The sequence below is a fragment of the Canis lupus genome, chromosome 5 (assembly GCF_011100685.1).
Source record: "Canis lupus familiaris isolate Mischka breed German Shepherd chromosome 5, alternate assembly UU_Cfam_GSD_1.0, whole genome shotgun sequence".
NCBI classification, from domain to species: domain Eukaryota; kingdom Metazoa; phylum Chordata; class Mammalia; order Carnivora; family Canidae; genus Canis; species Canis lupus.
The window spans coordinates 77,605,803-77,623,399 of record NC_049226.1 but is presented as its reverse complement, the minus strand read 5'-3'; the positions used below and the strand labels follow the sequence as shown (position 1 = coordinate 77,623,399).

Sequence of the window (17,597 nt, the reverse complement as noted above, 5' to 3'; positions counted from 1 at the left end):
ATATCTCATCATTGCTCCTCTTTCTTTCTCAACTCATTGGGTTGTTTTTACTTTATTTTCTGGAGTTTCATTTGTTAGTTGGGTGAAAGTCATCCTCCACCAATATCTTCAAGAAGAGCTTATGGAAACGATACTTCCTTGGCATAAAGGCAATGTTTGCCTGTTGCCTTTATGCCAAACTTCAGATTTGTTAGGCCTAAAATTCTTGGGTAACACATTTTACCCATAAGAGCTGGCATGCACTTTCCTCACTACCTTATGGCTTTAATGGTAAGCAGAAGTATGATGCATAATGGTATGCAGAAGTGTGATGAAGCCAGCTTGATTTATACCCCACTACAGTTATGTGAATCTTTTTGCTCTTTTGTCCAAAGACTGTTTATTTTAATTTAATGTCCAGTAATTTTATTAGGACATGACTAAACTTTCCTGAGATATTATGTATCTTTAGTTACTTCTAGAAAGTTTTTCTTGACTTATCCAGTGTTTTATTCTCGCCATTTTTGGTTCTTTTCTTTAGGAATATCAATTATGAGCATGCTAGACCTTCTTTGTCCTTTTACATCTTGTATTTCCTCTCCATCCATTTTTCATTTTCTGTTCACTTCCATTTCATTGTCATTATATCTATCAGGCTATCCTCTGTGTCCCTTCCTTTGAGTTTTGTGTTTATGTGTGTTTCTTGTATAATTCATCCTTATGCTTGACCAGTTCGGCATTCTGGTTGTCTCACAGCATTTGATTCAGTGTCTCTTTTTTGTACCTTTTTATTTACTCATGGCTCAGATATCATATTCCTTTGATTTTCTTCCTATTTCACTGGTTGTTTTTTTCTTAATTTGTTTTTTGGATCTCTCCTGTTCCTGATCACTAAATGTTGGGGCTCCCCAGTACTTGGTCCTTGAACTTGTTTCTCTTCTGAATTTATCCTTTATATAACTCCTTTAGAAGCAGGCTTTAAATTCTACTTTGTAGATGATTATTTTCACAACTATTTCTCTTGCTATGGCTAATGCTCTGAACTCTGGATCACATATTCAGCCCAATGAATGATTGGCAGCTCAGACTTAAAATATTTAAGATTTAATGTTTTTGTTACCTTCCTTCCCTAAGGATATGATCTTTTCTCTTTTGTCTCTTCCATCTAGTATATAGTACCCCCGTTTATCCATTTCTTCAGGCCAGAAAACTACCTTGGAATTATCTCTGATGCCTCTTTTTTTTTTTTTTTTTTTTTTTTTTTGGCGTCTTATTTGAGATCCAATGACAAGTACTATAAATTTCTACTTTCACAACGGTATCTCTAATCAAACTGCTTCTCGCCACCTGCACCACTACCCTCTCACCACTACCCTCTCAGTTTAAGTCATCACCCTTTAGACTACTGAAATAATCTCTCTGTTTCCATCTCATTGCTCCATAATCAATTCTGCACAAAGAGGAAAGAATGTATTTTTAATGTAAATTAGAACATGTTATTCCATATATAAAGCCATCCAACAGTTGTTTCCTATTGCCCCCAGAGTTATAGGGTCCTGCATCATCTAATCCTATTTCCCTCTTAGACCTCTTTTTCTTCCAATCTTCCCTAGCTCATTGTCTTCACATTGTGCCCCCCTCTTGTTCTTTATTGCACTTGCTATTCCTGCTAACTGGAATGCTTTTCTATCATGTCTTTGCAGGACTTGCTTAGATCTCTACTTGGATGTCTTTTCCTCAGAGAGGCCATCTCTTCACATCTATTGAAAAGAGCATACATCCTGCATTCACTCTGTCTCATCTTCCTTTAGTTTTTTTATGTAGCCATATCACTGCCTGAACTTGTATTATGCATTTCTTTATTTTTTTATCCATTTCCCTAAGAAAGTCTGCTTCCCGAGGGCAAGGGCTTTGTTTGGCTTTGTTCATGACTGTGTGCTTAACACGGGGAAAATATAGGTAACTCAATTAGTATTTATTGAGTGATCACATGAATTTTTCATCATTTTGATTGATTAAGTACTCCCTACACTCTTAATTATTTGCTTTGTGCTCTCAGATTTTTTCCATTATGTCTTTTGCATTTATAGTGAAACAGCATAGCCAATATTTTCATTGTTTCTTATTAACTTTTCTGTTAACTGTTCTTCATTTACCATTTTCTTTATTCCTTTGTCTTCCTTGAATATTTTTGTATAAATCTTGATTTATCATTACCATTATTGTTACTACTCATTTTTGGAGGAAAGAAGGACATTTTTCCTGGACTTGCAATCTGCAGGCAGTTATTGTTGAGGCAGGTTCTGGCAGTGTCCCAGACCATCAGGAATCCTTCATGATTCTCAGCACAGCATTTTATGAAAGAGGAGTGTGTGTGTGTGTGTGTGTGTGTGTGTGTGTGTGTGTGTTTTGGAAGGAGGCTGAGAGGAAGGAAGGAAAAATGACTGAGTTGTATTAACCTTTCTTTCTCCCCATAGCTGTGACTTGTGTGGACCTTAGGATCCAGAGTCCTGCTCTTATAGCCTGTCTCAATGACTCACTGCTTCCTATGAACATGCGAATTGATGTGTTGCCATTTGGCCCTGCCTTCTCTATTATTTCCTGGAGCCAGATGGCAACAGGGAATTTCTTGTTGCCATCCCTGGTATTCTACACAAGGAGTTGGTGGTTATGCCTATGAGAGTGTGTCACCTGCTTTGGAGATCTGTATAGTGCAAGCCTTACTCGAGATCTGAAGTCGTGGACATTCTCACTGGACATATTCTCTTAACCTTGGTTATTTGTGGCAGGAGAGGTAGAGGAGAGAGCTCAAGCTATCAGTTAAGACCTACACAGAGTCCATCTTGGCATCAGTCATTTTTGCTGAAATCCATTGTTTGCTCCTGCACTCGAGGGCTTCTGTGGTATAGCAAGTGATCCATATGCAAGGATTTGTTTCTGGACTTTTCCACACCATTGGTCAGTTTATTCAAATCCAAAACACAGTGTTTTATATATATATATATTCATATTTCTCTATTCAAATCTGTAGATATGGATTATATATTTATAATAAAAACAGAGACAGAAGAGGGGCAGAGAGAATCTTAAGCAGGCTCCATACCGAGTACAGAGCCCTTTGGGGGGCTTGATTCACAACTGTGAGATCATGGCATGAGCCAAAACCAAGAGTCGGTTGCTTAACTGACTGAGCTACCCAGGTGCCCCCCCATACATTTTTAAGTAAAATTTTTACTGAATTTGTATATGTATTATGAACATATAGCTTGATGAATTTTAGCAAAGTAAAGATATTCGTATAACCACCACTCAGATGAAGGAATGTAAGCTACAACATTACTGGCATCCTAGAAGCTTTCTTATGCCCTTCCCAGTCATTACCTGTCCCTCTTCTCCAGAAGAACTGCTAACCATAGGTTTATTTTTTCTATATCTAACCTTTATATAAGTGGAATACCACAGCATATACTCTTTAATTTCTGGCTAATTTAATTCAATATATTGTTTTGAAGATTTATGTTGTGTTTAGTAGTAGTCCGTTTTTATTGCTGTATAGTATTTCATTGTATGACTATACCACCAATTGTTTATCCATTTTACTGTTGATGAGCATTTGTTTTTTCCACATTTTGACTCCGAATAAATGATGTGTTATAAACACTCCTGTACATTTCTTTTAGTGCACATATATGCAGTATTAGGCATACACCTAAAAGTGGAATTTCTAGGTTATAGGCATGTGTGTCTCTTTAGTAGTAATTGATAGTTTCCTGAAGTGTTTATACTATTATACTTCCATTAACTGTTTGAAAATTGCAGTTGGAATTGCTAATACTTGCTAATACTTAATATTATCAATCTCTTCAACTGAAATTGTTCTATTGGGTGTGTAGTGTTGTCACACTGTGGTTTAACTTGCAGTTTCTTGATTCTAATAAGGTTTAGCAACTTTTTATGCTTATTAGCCATTTGTATATCATCTTTTAGAAATTATATGTTTATGTGTTTTGTCCATTTCTTGGCGATTTGTAAAAGTTCTTCATATATCCTGGAGGCTAGTCCTTTATCAATTATGTGTATTACAAATAATTTCTAATTCTTTGGATTTATTTTTCATTTCTTAAAGGGTATCTTTTGATGAGCATGTCTTAAGTTTCAATATAACAAAATTGCCAATCTTTTCATTTATGTTTTGTATTTTCTATGCCCCATTAAAGAAAATTTTGCATTCCTCAACATCATGAAGATATTCCTCTTGGTTTTCTTCTGAAAATTTTCTTGTTTTACCTTTCATATTGAGAGATTTAATTCACTTGGGTGGTGTGTGATAGGAGTTAAATTGATATTTTTCATATGGAATATCCATTTAACCCAACACTGTTCATTAAAGAGAACATATCTCTTTCCCAATGCTTGTTAGTATTACCTTTGTCATAAATCAAGTGTCCATATATTTAAAGATTTGTTTCTGGGCTTTTAAATCTGGTACATTTGTTTTTAGGATAAATCATATACTATATTTCACTATCTTAATTATTCTGATAAATAACAATATATGATATGTTATAATATAATGAGTCTTGCTACTTCATAAAGCAAGTCCTCTTATCTTGTTCTTTAAATGTCTCTTGCTTATTCTTGATCCTTTGCTTTTACATATAAATTTTATAATCAGCTTTTTAATTTCCAAAACAAAAATTTTACCACATTTTTAAAATTAGATTTCATTGAATTTTTAGATCAGTTAGGGGAGTACTTGACATCCTTGAAATATTGCCTTTTCATTTATGAACATGGTGTATTCCTGTATTTATTTAAGTCATTTTTAATTCCTCTCAATAATATCTTATAGTTTTTCTGGATAAAGGTCTTACACAGCTTTCATTGAATTTATCCCTATGTATATTATGTTTTGGGATGCTATTTTAAATAGTATTATTTATAAATTTCATTTCCTAAGTGTTCTTTGCTAGTACATAGAAATATAATTGATTTTTGTTTGTTGACCTTGTACTTAGTAATAACTTTTTAATTCTATTAGTTTATCTATAGGTTATTTTGAATTTTCTAAATAAGCAGTTTTTTTTCTTCTGGGGCAAATGACAATTTTGTTTCTTTTTAACCAATTTCTTATATTAAAACAACTTTGAATTTCTGAGATAAACCCAATTTGGTCATGATATGTTAATCTTTTATTATTTTTATATATTGTGGGTTTCAGTTTGCTAATGTTTTGTTACTTTAAAAAAATCTATTATATAAGTAAGATTAGCCTATATTCTGCCCCCCCACCCCACCCATCATCATTGTTATGCTAACATCATCGAGTTGGGAGACGTTAATTTTTTTTCTTTCCTTTGAGAGAGTTCCTGTAATATTTGTGTTGTGTCTTTAAATGTTTGCTAGAATCTGCTTGTAAAGTTATTTGGGCTGGGGTTTTCTTTGAAAAGTTTTTACTTGCAGATTCAATTTAATAGCTACAGAACTATTCATATTTTCTATGTCTTCTTGTGTTAGTTTTGATAAATTGTACTTTCTAATATAAATTTTCACATTTATTGAATAATATCCATTTATTATCTTTTCAGTTAGTTCAGTTTCTGTTGTAATGTCCCTATTTTTGTTTTTTATATTGACTCTTTGTGCCTTTTGTCTTATTTTCTTGATCATACTCACTAGGTATTTTATCAATTCTGTAGTCTTTAAAGACTTGACTTTTGGCTTGTTGATTCTGTAGTATATTTACTTTCTATTTTATTATTTTTGTTGTTTTTGTTATCTCATTTTTTCATTTGTTTGAATTTTATTATTATTTTTTTATGTTTACTATTACTTTTCTAAATTATTGAGATGGATACTTAAAAATTCATTTTGCAAACTATACTAAGGTGCCCCAGGGTGCAACTGTGTACTCACAGGGCATCATAGGATATTCTAAAATTTTAAGGAAACATGGTAGTACTCAAAACTTGTTGGATTCTACCCAAGCTAATAACTTGAGATAATTCATAGTTTTGACATTAGATCATACTGTTTTTGTTAGCTCTTCAGTGCCTCTTAGCATATATTTGTTGATATAGTTTTTCTTATTATTTTCATAGGGAAATTGGTTCAAATGACCTTATTCACCATTGCTGTAATGGAAGTTTGGGGTTAGTGTTCTAATTAACCTGTATTTTTAAAACTGAGGGCCAAATCTTCTACTTTATTTTGTATTAGACAAGTTGATCACAGTAACCTTAATACTTATAACAATTATTGCTTATAGTAGTTACCCCTTTCTGAGTGTTTCCTATGTTTTTTAGTATTAATAGCCATAAACCTATGTAGTATTTTCATATCTTCCCCTGTAATTTCTGCCACTGTGTGACTATATAATGAATTTACCCTTTCAATGCAGTTTTCAGGAATTGACCTGGATCAGGCATTATTCCAGCCCTTTCCATCAGAAATTGTGTTTCAGAACTATACTCCTTGTGAAGTCTACGAAGTTCCACTGGTTTTGAGGAATAATGACAAAGTGAGTATGTTTACTGGATGTACCTTTCATGGATATATAAGAAGGTATCAAATAAAATGGGATCCTGTAGGATCTTCGATAAATTCTTTAATTTGAGAGACCATTTAATGAAGACAAGACTATGTTGGTTTATTCATATGTATTCAGGCCCAGGTCAGTGCCTACCAAATGGTCAACTCTCAACATGTGCAGTAACATTTTGTTGAGTAAAATATTAGCTAGGTAATGTTATGAAAAATTTTAAGAATATTTATTTATTTATTTTAGATAGAGAGCGAGTGGGGACAGGCAGAGAGTGAGAGAGCCTTAAGCAGATTTTACTCTGAGCATGGAGCCTAAAGTCAAGCTTGATCTCATGACCCCAAGATCATGATCTGAGCTGAAACCAAGTTTGTCGCTTAACCGACTGAGCCACCCAGGCACTCCAAATGTCATGAACTTCTTATGTGTGACTGGTTCAGTGAGGCTTTCATTCAAGATAAGGTGAAGCATAGATTCATATTCACTTACTCTGCATTAGAGCCACTGTTTCCCCAAATGTAGGTATAAACTCTACTCTAATTATTTATACTTTACAAATTGTATATTTAAAAAAGAACTTAAAAAAAATGGAGCCTTCTTTCCCCTTTTTCTATCTCCTCCCTTCTACCTTAAATAGCCTTCAGATTTTGTCTACAGATAGTTTTGGACAGCTTCTCCCACTGTATATTCCTTGTCCTTTTGTGGTTGCAACTGAGAGTTTCTTCTCCATCCATATGCCTTTTTTTCCCTAGAGATAAATTATGGTTTACTTCAAGAAAAGGTATTAAGTGCCTGAAGATTTCCTTGACATCTAACAATAATGGAAGAAAAAATAATGTGGGAAGTCAGCATGAAGCACAGTTAAGTGTGAAAAGTAGTCAGATGGGGAGGAAGGCATCTGAGAGATGCTGAACTTCAGATGTGAAGGCAGGTAGGAATACCTCAGGAGTTTAAGAACGTGGAGAGAAAAATTCTCTCTATAAGAAAAAAGGGAAGATAAATGAAGACTATGCAAGAATACTTGAAGTTATATTTGGTACAGTAGCTCATTAAAGGAATCAGTGATGCCTTTCAGAGATCAATGGGGTGATTTAGTGACAGCAGAGTCAGACTCTGGAGAAAACGGTATATTTAGTTTTTGGCTTCCGGACTGTTAGCAAGACAAGCTCAAGGGATAGAAGTTAAAAGGATAGGCAGAGAGAAGAAAAAGAATCTGAGATGCTTAGGATCATGCCCCTAGACCTCAAGAAGAGATACATTACATAGACATCAGGACTCTTCTCTTTTCATATAGGGCTGCCAAACAATTCCCTTTGTCATTTCCAGTTCTCTTTTTCCCTTTCTCCATGACTTTTTGACTCTTGCTCAGATATTTTAAGGCTGTTAAAGAGAGAGGAGCTAGCCCAAGGGATACTTTGACCACCCCTCCTTGGCCCTAAACAAGAGATGATTGACATTAGGCATATATGGGCAAGTAAAGGGCATTTTGTCTGCTAAAGGGGCACTAAGTTCTCATGGGTAACCCAACACTTCTTGGTTAGATGCTGCTACAGTGTTGGACCTCACGAAAGGAGGGTCCCTATCCAGGGAAAGTCCACCTACCAAAAAAGCAGATAGATTTCTCTAGCCTAGGCAAGCTTGTTCTTGGGTAAATTACTCTCAGGGCTCTTAACTGGGTGACTGATATAAGCCTGCCTCTCTACTTCCTTAGTTCATGGACTCATAAGGAACTGCTGGGATAGATGTAGGGCACCAAGAAATGCTTTCTGTGCTATTCACCAGTGTTTCCTCACTGAATGCAGAAGACAGAGGCTGTTTGGTCATTATTTCTCTATCTCTCACACAACATAAGGTGAGAGTAAGCTATGAGCACTCTATAAGCCACAATTCAATTCTACTTGGGATATAATTATTAGCACCCCGACTCTAGAGTCAGACTAATCTGGTAGATTTTCCCAGCTGTAGACTTTGGGTAAGTCACTTCGCTTCTCCGGGCCTTGATGATACTAATAGTACCCATTTCAATAGGTTGTTTGGAATATTAACTGAGATAATGAATGTGAAGTATACAGCTCAGTGCCTATCATATAGGAAACGCTAAACCATTATTATTGTTATTATAATCAGTAGTACTAGTATTGCTGTTGTTTTTCTTTCTAGTTTTTAACCCATAATTATGCTCTTACCAAAAGTATTCCCAGCAAGCTTACATAAGCTCTGCATGTCATAAATGACACCATACATTCCCCTTACCAGCAAAGCCAGTTGGACTCCTATCAGATTTGCACACATCTCTTCCTTACTTCCCCAATCTCTAGTCTTAAGATCTCTCTGAATTCTCTCTCTATTTCTTCTTACTGTGCTCATCTGGGTTTCATTTTTGAGAGGTTGTACAGGTTCTTTTGTACTCATTTTTTTACCTAAGACTTCTCAGGCACCCTTAACTATAGTTCACTTTAAAATAAATTATTTATTCATTAGAAAGAGAAAGAGAACACAAGCATGGGAAGCAGCAGGCAAAGTGAGAGGGAGAAGCAGACTCCCCACTGAGCAGGGAGCCCATCATAGGGCTCGATCCCAGGACCCCGAGATCATGACCTGAGCTGAAGGCAGACACATAACCACCTGAGCCACCCAGGTGCCCCTGTATTTGTTTCTTCTGCCCCCCTTTGAGTCTCTTAAAAATTTTTCCCCCTTTTCTTGTGTCCCTGGAATCTCCACCCCATTTTCCTCACAATCCTATTTGTTTTATTGCTTTGACTATCTTCAATAAACAGAGATACTCTGGGCGAGGCAAGCATAGCAGAGGAAGCCTTGAAGCAAAGGAAACTGTTTGAAGCCACTCTGACACTGGCCTGGGGACTCTGTACTGCTTCCTCTGTTTATTCTTGCTCATAGTGTTGTCTACGGAGGACAGTCCCCTAAGAGGGAAGGTGTGGATAATAGGCTGGGACTTGGGAAAGATGTAACCATAAGGACAAACATCTTGTTCCCATCTGTAGGATGGAGGTCATAATGAAACTCACTGGTTACTGAGAGGATTGATTGGCGTCTCATGTGGATGGTCCGTAGTAGGAGTGCAGGAAGTATGACTTCTCCCAGAGCACTTCTCAAATGTTGGGGAATCCAGCATTCCTCCCCTGTGTGGGTGGGGGTTTAGCTGGTCAAGCAGCTCCTCTTTGAAGATAGTCTCATTTAAATGATAAAACAAAGGCTTGACAATCACAATAAAAATGAACAATAATTTTACTAAAAATTAAAGCTCAAATGCACCGAGTGAGTCATCTCCTCTCACAGTTGGGGAACTGGAAGTTAAGCCCTGACCAAGCTCATGTGTGGCTAGTAAGTAGTAGATGGAGATCTCCTGGTGGACGACAAAGCCTGTGCTTTTGCTTCTGCTTTTTGTCATGGGCAGGATGTCTACCATGGTGTGTTTTTCTTGCAGATTCCAAGAATGGTGAAAGTTGTTGAGGAAAGTTCACCTTACTTTAGAGTAGTCAGCCCCAAAGATATTGGCCACAAAGTAGCCCCGGGAGTCCCATCCATATTCCGAATCCTCTTCACTCCAGAGGAGAACAAGGTAAGAAATTGGTGGAATACTGGTCGCTAGCAGTTTGCAATTCTGAAGATTCCTGGAGGTGGTGCTGGTGTTGGTAGTATTGTTAGTGGTGTTGGTTGTGGTGGGGGCAGGTGATTGTGTTGCTGAGGGTGATGGTGTCGATGGTGTTAGTGGGTAATGGTGGTGAGAGAAGCAGACAGGTTGGCTGAGAGGAAGGGATAGTGCACCTCTGGAATAAGGGGAGAACTGTCAACCAGAGCCAAGGGCTTCCATGAGCTGTGAGTAGCCAGGGTATAAAGAAGGGTACATCCTTCTGGATGCACTGCACCTCCCTTCACCTGCCTCAGCATATTTATATTTGACCATGAGCTCTAAGGTCACAAAAAATGGTGTGCTCCAGATGCAGTGAGTGGAGGCAAAGGATAAGGATGAAACAGGTCATTTCCCCTCAGCACCACTCCAGCTATGGGAAAGCCAGTCCATTCTCAAGCCCTTCTCCGTTGTAGAAATCCCAGTTCCTCCTGGAAAGAAGGACCAGCTAAGGGGGACTGAGGCAGGAGGCTTCCTATCCGGCCCATTTCTAGAAGTGCAAAATTGTGGGTTGAGTTTTCTTCACTATGGGCCAGAGTGGGGACTTGTGAGGAGGAGGAGCCAAGGAGTTTTAGCAGCATAACTGAAGGCGTGAGGACAAAAAACAAGACTCAAATAATCATAAGAAAATGTCAGGTTATATATAATGTCAGTTCTGTGTGTGCTTATCTGTATTGTGCTGTTAGGGTTGGAATCAAGCATGTTAGAGACGGAAAGAACTAGCTTTGAATCCCTGCCTCTTTATTGCTAATACGTATTAGGTGTTGTTAATGCCATTACTAGAATTCCTGCTATGATTGCTACTTTTCTAGAGCTGGGATAGAGAATACAATGTGGTCTGCCAAGCCTGTATCACTCTAGTGAGTGCTTAGAAATTCTATTGTAATAATGCTGCTGTTATTATTTTGCCACTTTGTAGTGTGGCTGTTTAAGGACCTGTAATTTTGCCTGGGGTCCTATTGAAATAAAGGAAAAGATAAATAGCTCCAGAAGTGTTGCAGGTTTTTTTTTAATGTTGCCATTATTGTTCAGTGTTATCAAGGTCCTTGTTTTTTTGTTTTGTTTTTTTTTTTTTCTTGAGGCTCTGTATCTGAATACTAACTGTGAAGAGAATGATTATCTGGATTTAGTTTGGGTGTCAAATTCCTAACCTGTCATTTTGGTAGGAAACTGATTACTAAAACTTTGTGCAGCTTGAAATACAAAGCTTGCTGGGTTTGAGGAGTTGAATTTCCTTACTTTTTTCCGGTGCTGCAAAAAATATGTCTTCTGTTGGATAAGTATTGTTCTCCCTGTAGATCTGGCTGAGAAATGAACACATGGAACTTTCTGAGGAGGTGGAATGTTCTATATTTGTGACAAGTGTATGGGTTATATGGATGAATTCATTTGTCAGAATTGTACATTTAATATGTATGCTTTCTAATATATCTAAATTTTACCTTAAAAACTAGAAAATATAATACAACAATGGAAGCAGGTAGTGGATGTAGATATAGATGTTGCCAGAATGGCAGAGTGTTAATACTTGTTGAAGCTGGGTGGTGGGTGCATAGGGTTTGTTAAACTCTTTTGTTTTCATTGTGTATATTTTAAACTTTTCCTACTCAGAAGCTAAGAGAAAAATGTTATTGCTGTTTATCTATACAGCAAATAAAGAATTGAAACGTATGTTAGCATATTTGTATTTACCATATAAATATGAAATGCTAACATTCCTATTAAGGGTTATTACTTGGCTATATTACTTGGCTATATGGGTATATTTTCTTACTCTTCACATTTTTATTCCCTCTTACCTTTCCATTTCTCCAGCACTGCCTGTCTATTGGTAAACCCCTAATTTAAAAAAAATCAAGTTGAGGATCATTTCACTATTTCTGCTAAGTATTTAAAAGTTATCAAAGGCTACATACCCATATGAGGAGACACAAGTGAGAATAATGGCTACTTGTGAGAAATTTAAGTAGCCAATTTTGGATACATTAACGTTTTGTATTGGATTTGGACTCTCAGCTATAACATGATTTATAGAATTTGTTTTTTTAAACCATAGAGATTTTTCCTTTGGCTGGCTTGTCTAAGATGGATTGTGGGAATTTGAGGAAACTCCTACTACTTGTTTTGATCTCCCTTTTCTACAAAGATCCTGCTACACTTGCACCACCAGCGGGGCCCGGCCACTCTCATGAGTTTTTTCCAGTCGTCCTGGCATCTGCATTTACTCACTGTTGGAAAGCCAGCAGGGCCACGTACAGAATACCCAGCTAGTCTTTCGTGCTGCTCCAGAATGTGACAGCGGAGCCAGGTTTATTTTAGAGGAGATAGAAGCCAGTCTTTTCACTGTGTCACTTTTTCTTCAGTTGGCCAAATTGATAGCCAGCGTACATATGTATTTTTCTTCCTTATCCCCTGCTGATCTGAGCACACTCCATTCTCATTTACCCTCCTCACATCTGGAGGGCGAGATATGTAAATTGTAGCATGCCACAGCTTAATAAGCCAGTCCCCTTTCAATTGGATTTTCAGCACCCATGTATATTAGCATGTCGAAGATGATAATGTAATTTACATTTTTCCCTGTCATCTTTTAATCTGGCTTCCTGGGGATTTAACTTGTTAAGAATGCCAAGTCCCCAGATAACAGGTGCAGCAAATTCACTCTGGCTGTCCTTATCTCTTCTTGTCACACAGACTTTAAAAAAGAAATGACTGGATATGTTATTAATCTAATAATCCTAGTGTATGTCAATGCGGTGGAAGTACGATAGTCAGTGTTATCATAACACTGTATAATTCTGGAGCCTGGCACTTTTCTTGACCTTTTAAATTTGTATCTTTACTACTAAAAGGAGAATGAAAAATATTAGACTTCTGTAGGAAAGCAAAACTGGATGCTTCCTTAGAATTAAGAAAGCAGGGATCCCTGGGTGGCGCAGCGGTTTGGCGCCTGCCTTTGGCCCAGGGTGCGATCCTGGAGACCCGGGATTGAATCCCACGTCGGGCTCCCGGTGCATGGAGCCTGCTTCTCCCTCTGCCTGTGTCTCTGCCTCTCTCTCTCTCTCTCTCTCTCTGTGTGTGACTGTCATAAATAAATAAAAAATTAAAAAAAAAAGAATTAAGAAAGCATCTATTTACTATAGAATTGTCATATGCATATGACCGTGGTGGTTTAAAGATCAACTTTATTGCTTATTTATGTTTTAGGAAAATATATAACGTTGTCAAAATAGTTTTCCTGGTTTGCTACTATGAAATTTAAAAATTCTGGTCTGAAAAGACTAGAAAAATGTTAATGTATTTTATGTTATCTAAATGTATGATGATAATGAACTATACTGCCAGAATTTTTAATTCAAGTGTAGATAACACAAAATCTTACACAATCAACCATATTTTTTTCACAATCAACCATTTTTGTTGGCAAAAAATTCTGATAGGGATTTTGTCTCCTTCCTGCCTGAATTAGCCCTCCGTAAGTCTGTTTGGGTCACCCCTGGCACTCCAAGGCCTAGCACAGTGCCTGGCAAATAAGAAGCATGCAGTAGATATTTATTGAGTAACATAAGTAAGGAAAAGTTAATCTCAAGAAAATCTAAGGAAGTTTCTTCAACTCGAGGATGGCCTCCAGGTGATAAAAGCAAAAGCATATATAAAGGGCTCAGATGTCTTCTTGTGCCACGAATATATTAGACATTAACTTTTTCTTGTTTCTCTCCATTTTATTTCATATCTTCAGTGAGTTTCTGTCGCTACTTTTTAGCATTCTGGACTTGATAAATATAATTTTATAATAAGCCTAGCGAGAATGTTGGGAATTCTCTTTGTGAGGAACTCTTGAGAGTTTAATACCCAAATAAAGATATTAAAAATGAGTAATATTCTTTCCTTCACTCTGAGAACCCAGCTGAGTCTCTAGCTGAGCCACTTGGAGAGCCAGAGTGTCAGAAGATAAGACCCACAACGCCTGACCAGTCGCGTTTTCAAAATGATTAGGACTTCAGAACTGATTCTTCCCTTTTGAGGGATGAATTTTGAATTGAAAAGATACTATATAATACTTTAACTGGTTAGGGAATCTCTAACATTTTCCCAGGACACCGGATATTAAATTCACTGAGTCCTAATCAAATCTAGTTCTAATTTTACTCTGTGTGAGCCATGCTTCCATCAGGTTTAGAAGTGAAGGAAAGGCGGAAGGAGGATTGTGAGGGTCTAACCCCACTGACCACACTTGCCTTTGACGGATGCCTGGAGAGCCACTGGCTGCAGGAGAGAACACCATTTTCCTTTGCCTGAGACTGTGAAGGACAGAATTATTGCGTGTATACTCTCTATCATGGAGCTAATATAAAATCAAGATTCATTCTTTTCCCTTCTCGGAAAGTCAAATCTGCCATTTTCATATTCTGCTGCTCTGGTTTTTAAAGTTTGGGGGCTAGATGTTTTGGAAGGAAAGCTAATGGACAAAAAGTAGACTGGATGTTTCGTCCGGTGAGCATTGTTATAAAGGATAACATTTTAGGATAGATAGTAATTCGTGGCTAAGTCTCTCATAGTAGAGGGGAAAGAGCCTGGAATAAATATTTTGGCTCTAAATGGTGACCTGATTGCTTTGAATCTAAATACAGTGGAAGGGATTATATAAACTAAAGTAATTGCTTAGCTTGAAGGCTGGCAGGCCTCCGCAGGCATTACATCTGAATTAATTGTAAGCCAGTAGAGCAATATATAATTGTGTATTACATAATCTAATATAGTCGTATTGAATGTAGAACTTCAGAGATTAGAATACATTTTAATGCAGTCGTCTAAATAATTTCTTCATATTCTTTTATGAGTATGTGAATTGATTATGAAAAAAATAATGTAATTCAGATCAAAATTCACATCTTCCTCATATGGAAATTTGGAACGGTTTTTTTTTTTAAAGATTTTATTTATTTATTCATGGAGACACAAAGAGACAGAGAGAGGCAGAGACACAGGCAGAGGGAGAAGCAGGCTCCACGCAGGAGCCCGATGCCAGACTCCATCCCAGGACTCCAGGACCACGCCCTGGGCCAAAGGCAGCGCTAAATCCCTGAGCCACCCAGGCTGCCCTAACTTTGGAACGGTTTGAAAACATCTCTGTGAATATTTCCATTAGTCCCCTAAACTATTTTAAACTATCTTCAATTCTTATAGAACAAAACAGAGAATATGTAAATATAGAATAGAATAAGATAAATTACTTTGGGATCACCTCTCATTCTGGATTCAGCAGCATCTTTTGTTCTTTCTCTCAAAGCCTTTGGTAATATTAAGTTTCCACATGTGCCAGAAGCTTTCCAGTTCCAAATTCCCAACCAAATCTTTGCTTGCTGGGTTTGATCTACTAAGAAAAAATGAAAACAGTACTTATCTCTTTAGGATTCTGTTGTAATCAGACTAGACTGTTTCTTCGGTGAATGCTGTGGGGTTTTCTAGGATCAAGTATGCTTTGTGTAACTTGTACTTGCTCATGTGTGATTAGCATATTTTTTGAGCCTGGCATTACCATCTAGAAACCAGAATCAGTTGAAGAGCTAAGAGTCCAACAACTCAATTTTAACAAATTTCATGAATACTGTCCATTAATTTGTATTACTTGTTCCTACCTTAAGACCTTTACATTTACAACTCTCCTTGCCAGGAAATACTCCATTCCTAGATGTCGCCTGACTGGCTCCTTTTGCTGGTCAGGTTTCCATCTCAAGGTCACCTCCTCAGGAAGGTCTCTTGGGTTGTTCTAACCAAAAGCAGCCCCTTCCAACATTATAACCTTACCATCTTTTATTTTCTTCAAAGCCCTGATTGCTTTCTGAAATTATCTTATATTATTATCATCACCAGGATTATCATTATTATTATCCTAACAATCAGGTAAGCACAAGTTGAGTTTTTCCCATGTACATTACACAACATTTTAATGATGATGGCTTGCATTTATGGAGTACTCACAAGTCAGCAAATGCTAGATGAAGCATTTACCACACTAGGCCAGGTCACTGGCCTCTCTGCCTGGATGCTGCAGGGGCTTCTTGACTGGCCTACCTTTTCCCATTTTAGCTGCTTGCAGTTTGCTGCCTACAGAGCAGCTAGTGATCTTCATAAAACATAAATCAGCTGTCATGAGCAGCTTTCAGCATCAGCAGGCTTTTGACCATCTTCAGGGCCTAACTGGCTTACAAGGCCCTGTGTGACCTGGCCCCTATTACCTCCTTGCCCTGTCTCTAACCTCTCCTGACTTATGGCCACTGGGTCCAAGTCACACGTGGCTCAGAAGACTGTCCAGCCACATGTGGTTCAGGTGTCACTTTGCTCAGATCTCTGCTGAAATGTTACTGCTCATGGAGGCCTTTCCCAAGCATGCCGTGTGAAAAAGCAAGCCATCACTCTCCATCCACTTCTCATGCCTCATTTTTCACCACTTGCTCCTGTCCAACCTTGCGTTACTTATTTTCCTGTCCTCAGCCAATCTTTTTTGAATGTTTACTATGTGCTGGGCCCTGTTCTAGGCACTGGATATATGAAGTCAGTATGATGGGCAGAGTCCCTGTTGATCTTGGAAATATTAGAGGCAGGCAGATAGTGGACTCAATAAATAGGTAAAACATAGATTATGTTGAATGCCTCAGGAAAGGTAAAGCAGGAGGAAAGACTGGGGTGTGATGGCATAGGAGTAGGGGTTAAGTTTAAAATAGGGCGTCAGAAGAGGCTTCAGTGAGCAGCATGCCTTCCCAAGTCCTGAGGAGGTGAGGATGCAAACTAAGTGAGTGACTAAAGGAAATGTATTCTGCACAGAAAGTGTTGGAAGGCTCTGCAGGTGGAGCAGTTCCTGTTTGAGGAGCAGCAGGGACACCTCTAGTGGAGCAGAGTGAGCAGTGGGAAGAGGAGCTGTGGCCAGAGTGGTAACAGGGCACCAGGCTGTAGCACTCACAGTCTCCAGGTCTCAGCCTGGGAGACCGAACTGAGAAGCATCCAGAGCTGACTTACATTTTAACTGGATCCCTTGGGCCCTTGTGTGGAACATAGACTATAAGGGAGCAAGGGTCGAAATTGCGTCCACTAAGCCCAGGAAGATTGGAGCAGCTAAGGTCAGGTTGGCAGGGTAGGGATGGTGAGAAATGATGCTGGTCTGAATATATTTTGAAGGTCGGTCCTATAGAATATAGTAAGAAATTGAGAAATAGAGTAATCAAGAATGCCTCTTTCCAGGGTTGTAAATACAGGCCACTGGAATGGTGGTACCAAGACGGGAAGGAAGTGAGGGGGAACTGATGGAGGGTCGGGGGAGGGCCATGAGCAGGACCCCCAGTGGCACTGTAGAGTCTTTGTAGGCAAGAGGAAAGGACTTCCCCGCTGGGCTGATGCAGTTGGAGACAGCAGAGTGGGCTGGATTTCAGT

At 38.1% G+C, this 17,597-nt stretch overlaps 1 protein-coding gene across 5 annotated transcripts in view; it reads left to right on the top strand.

Annotated features, from left to right (window-relative positions):
- HYDIN (HYDIN axonemal central pair apparatus protein) overlaps positions 1–17,597 on the top strand; it is a 389,826-nt gene that overhangs the window by 82,802 nt on the left and 289,427 nt on the right. For 4 of the 5 annotated variants that reach the window (XM_038538390.1, XM_038538391.1, XM_038538393.1 and 1 more), the window contains 2 exons: positions 6,380–6,499; positions 9,966–10,100. In XM_038538390.1, coding sequence (XP_038394318.1) covers positions 6,380–6,499; positions 9,966–10,100 — 255 coding nt within the window. The remainder of the gene's footprint in view (positions 1–6,379; positions 6,500–9,965; positions 10,101–17,597) is intronic. The other variant, XM_038538392.1, reaches the window with a different exon arrangement.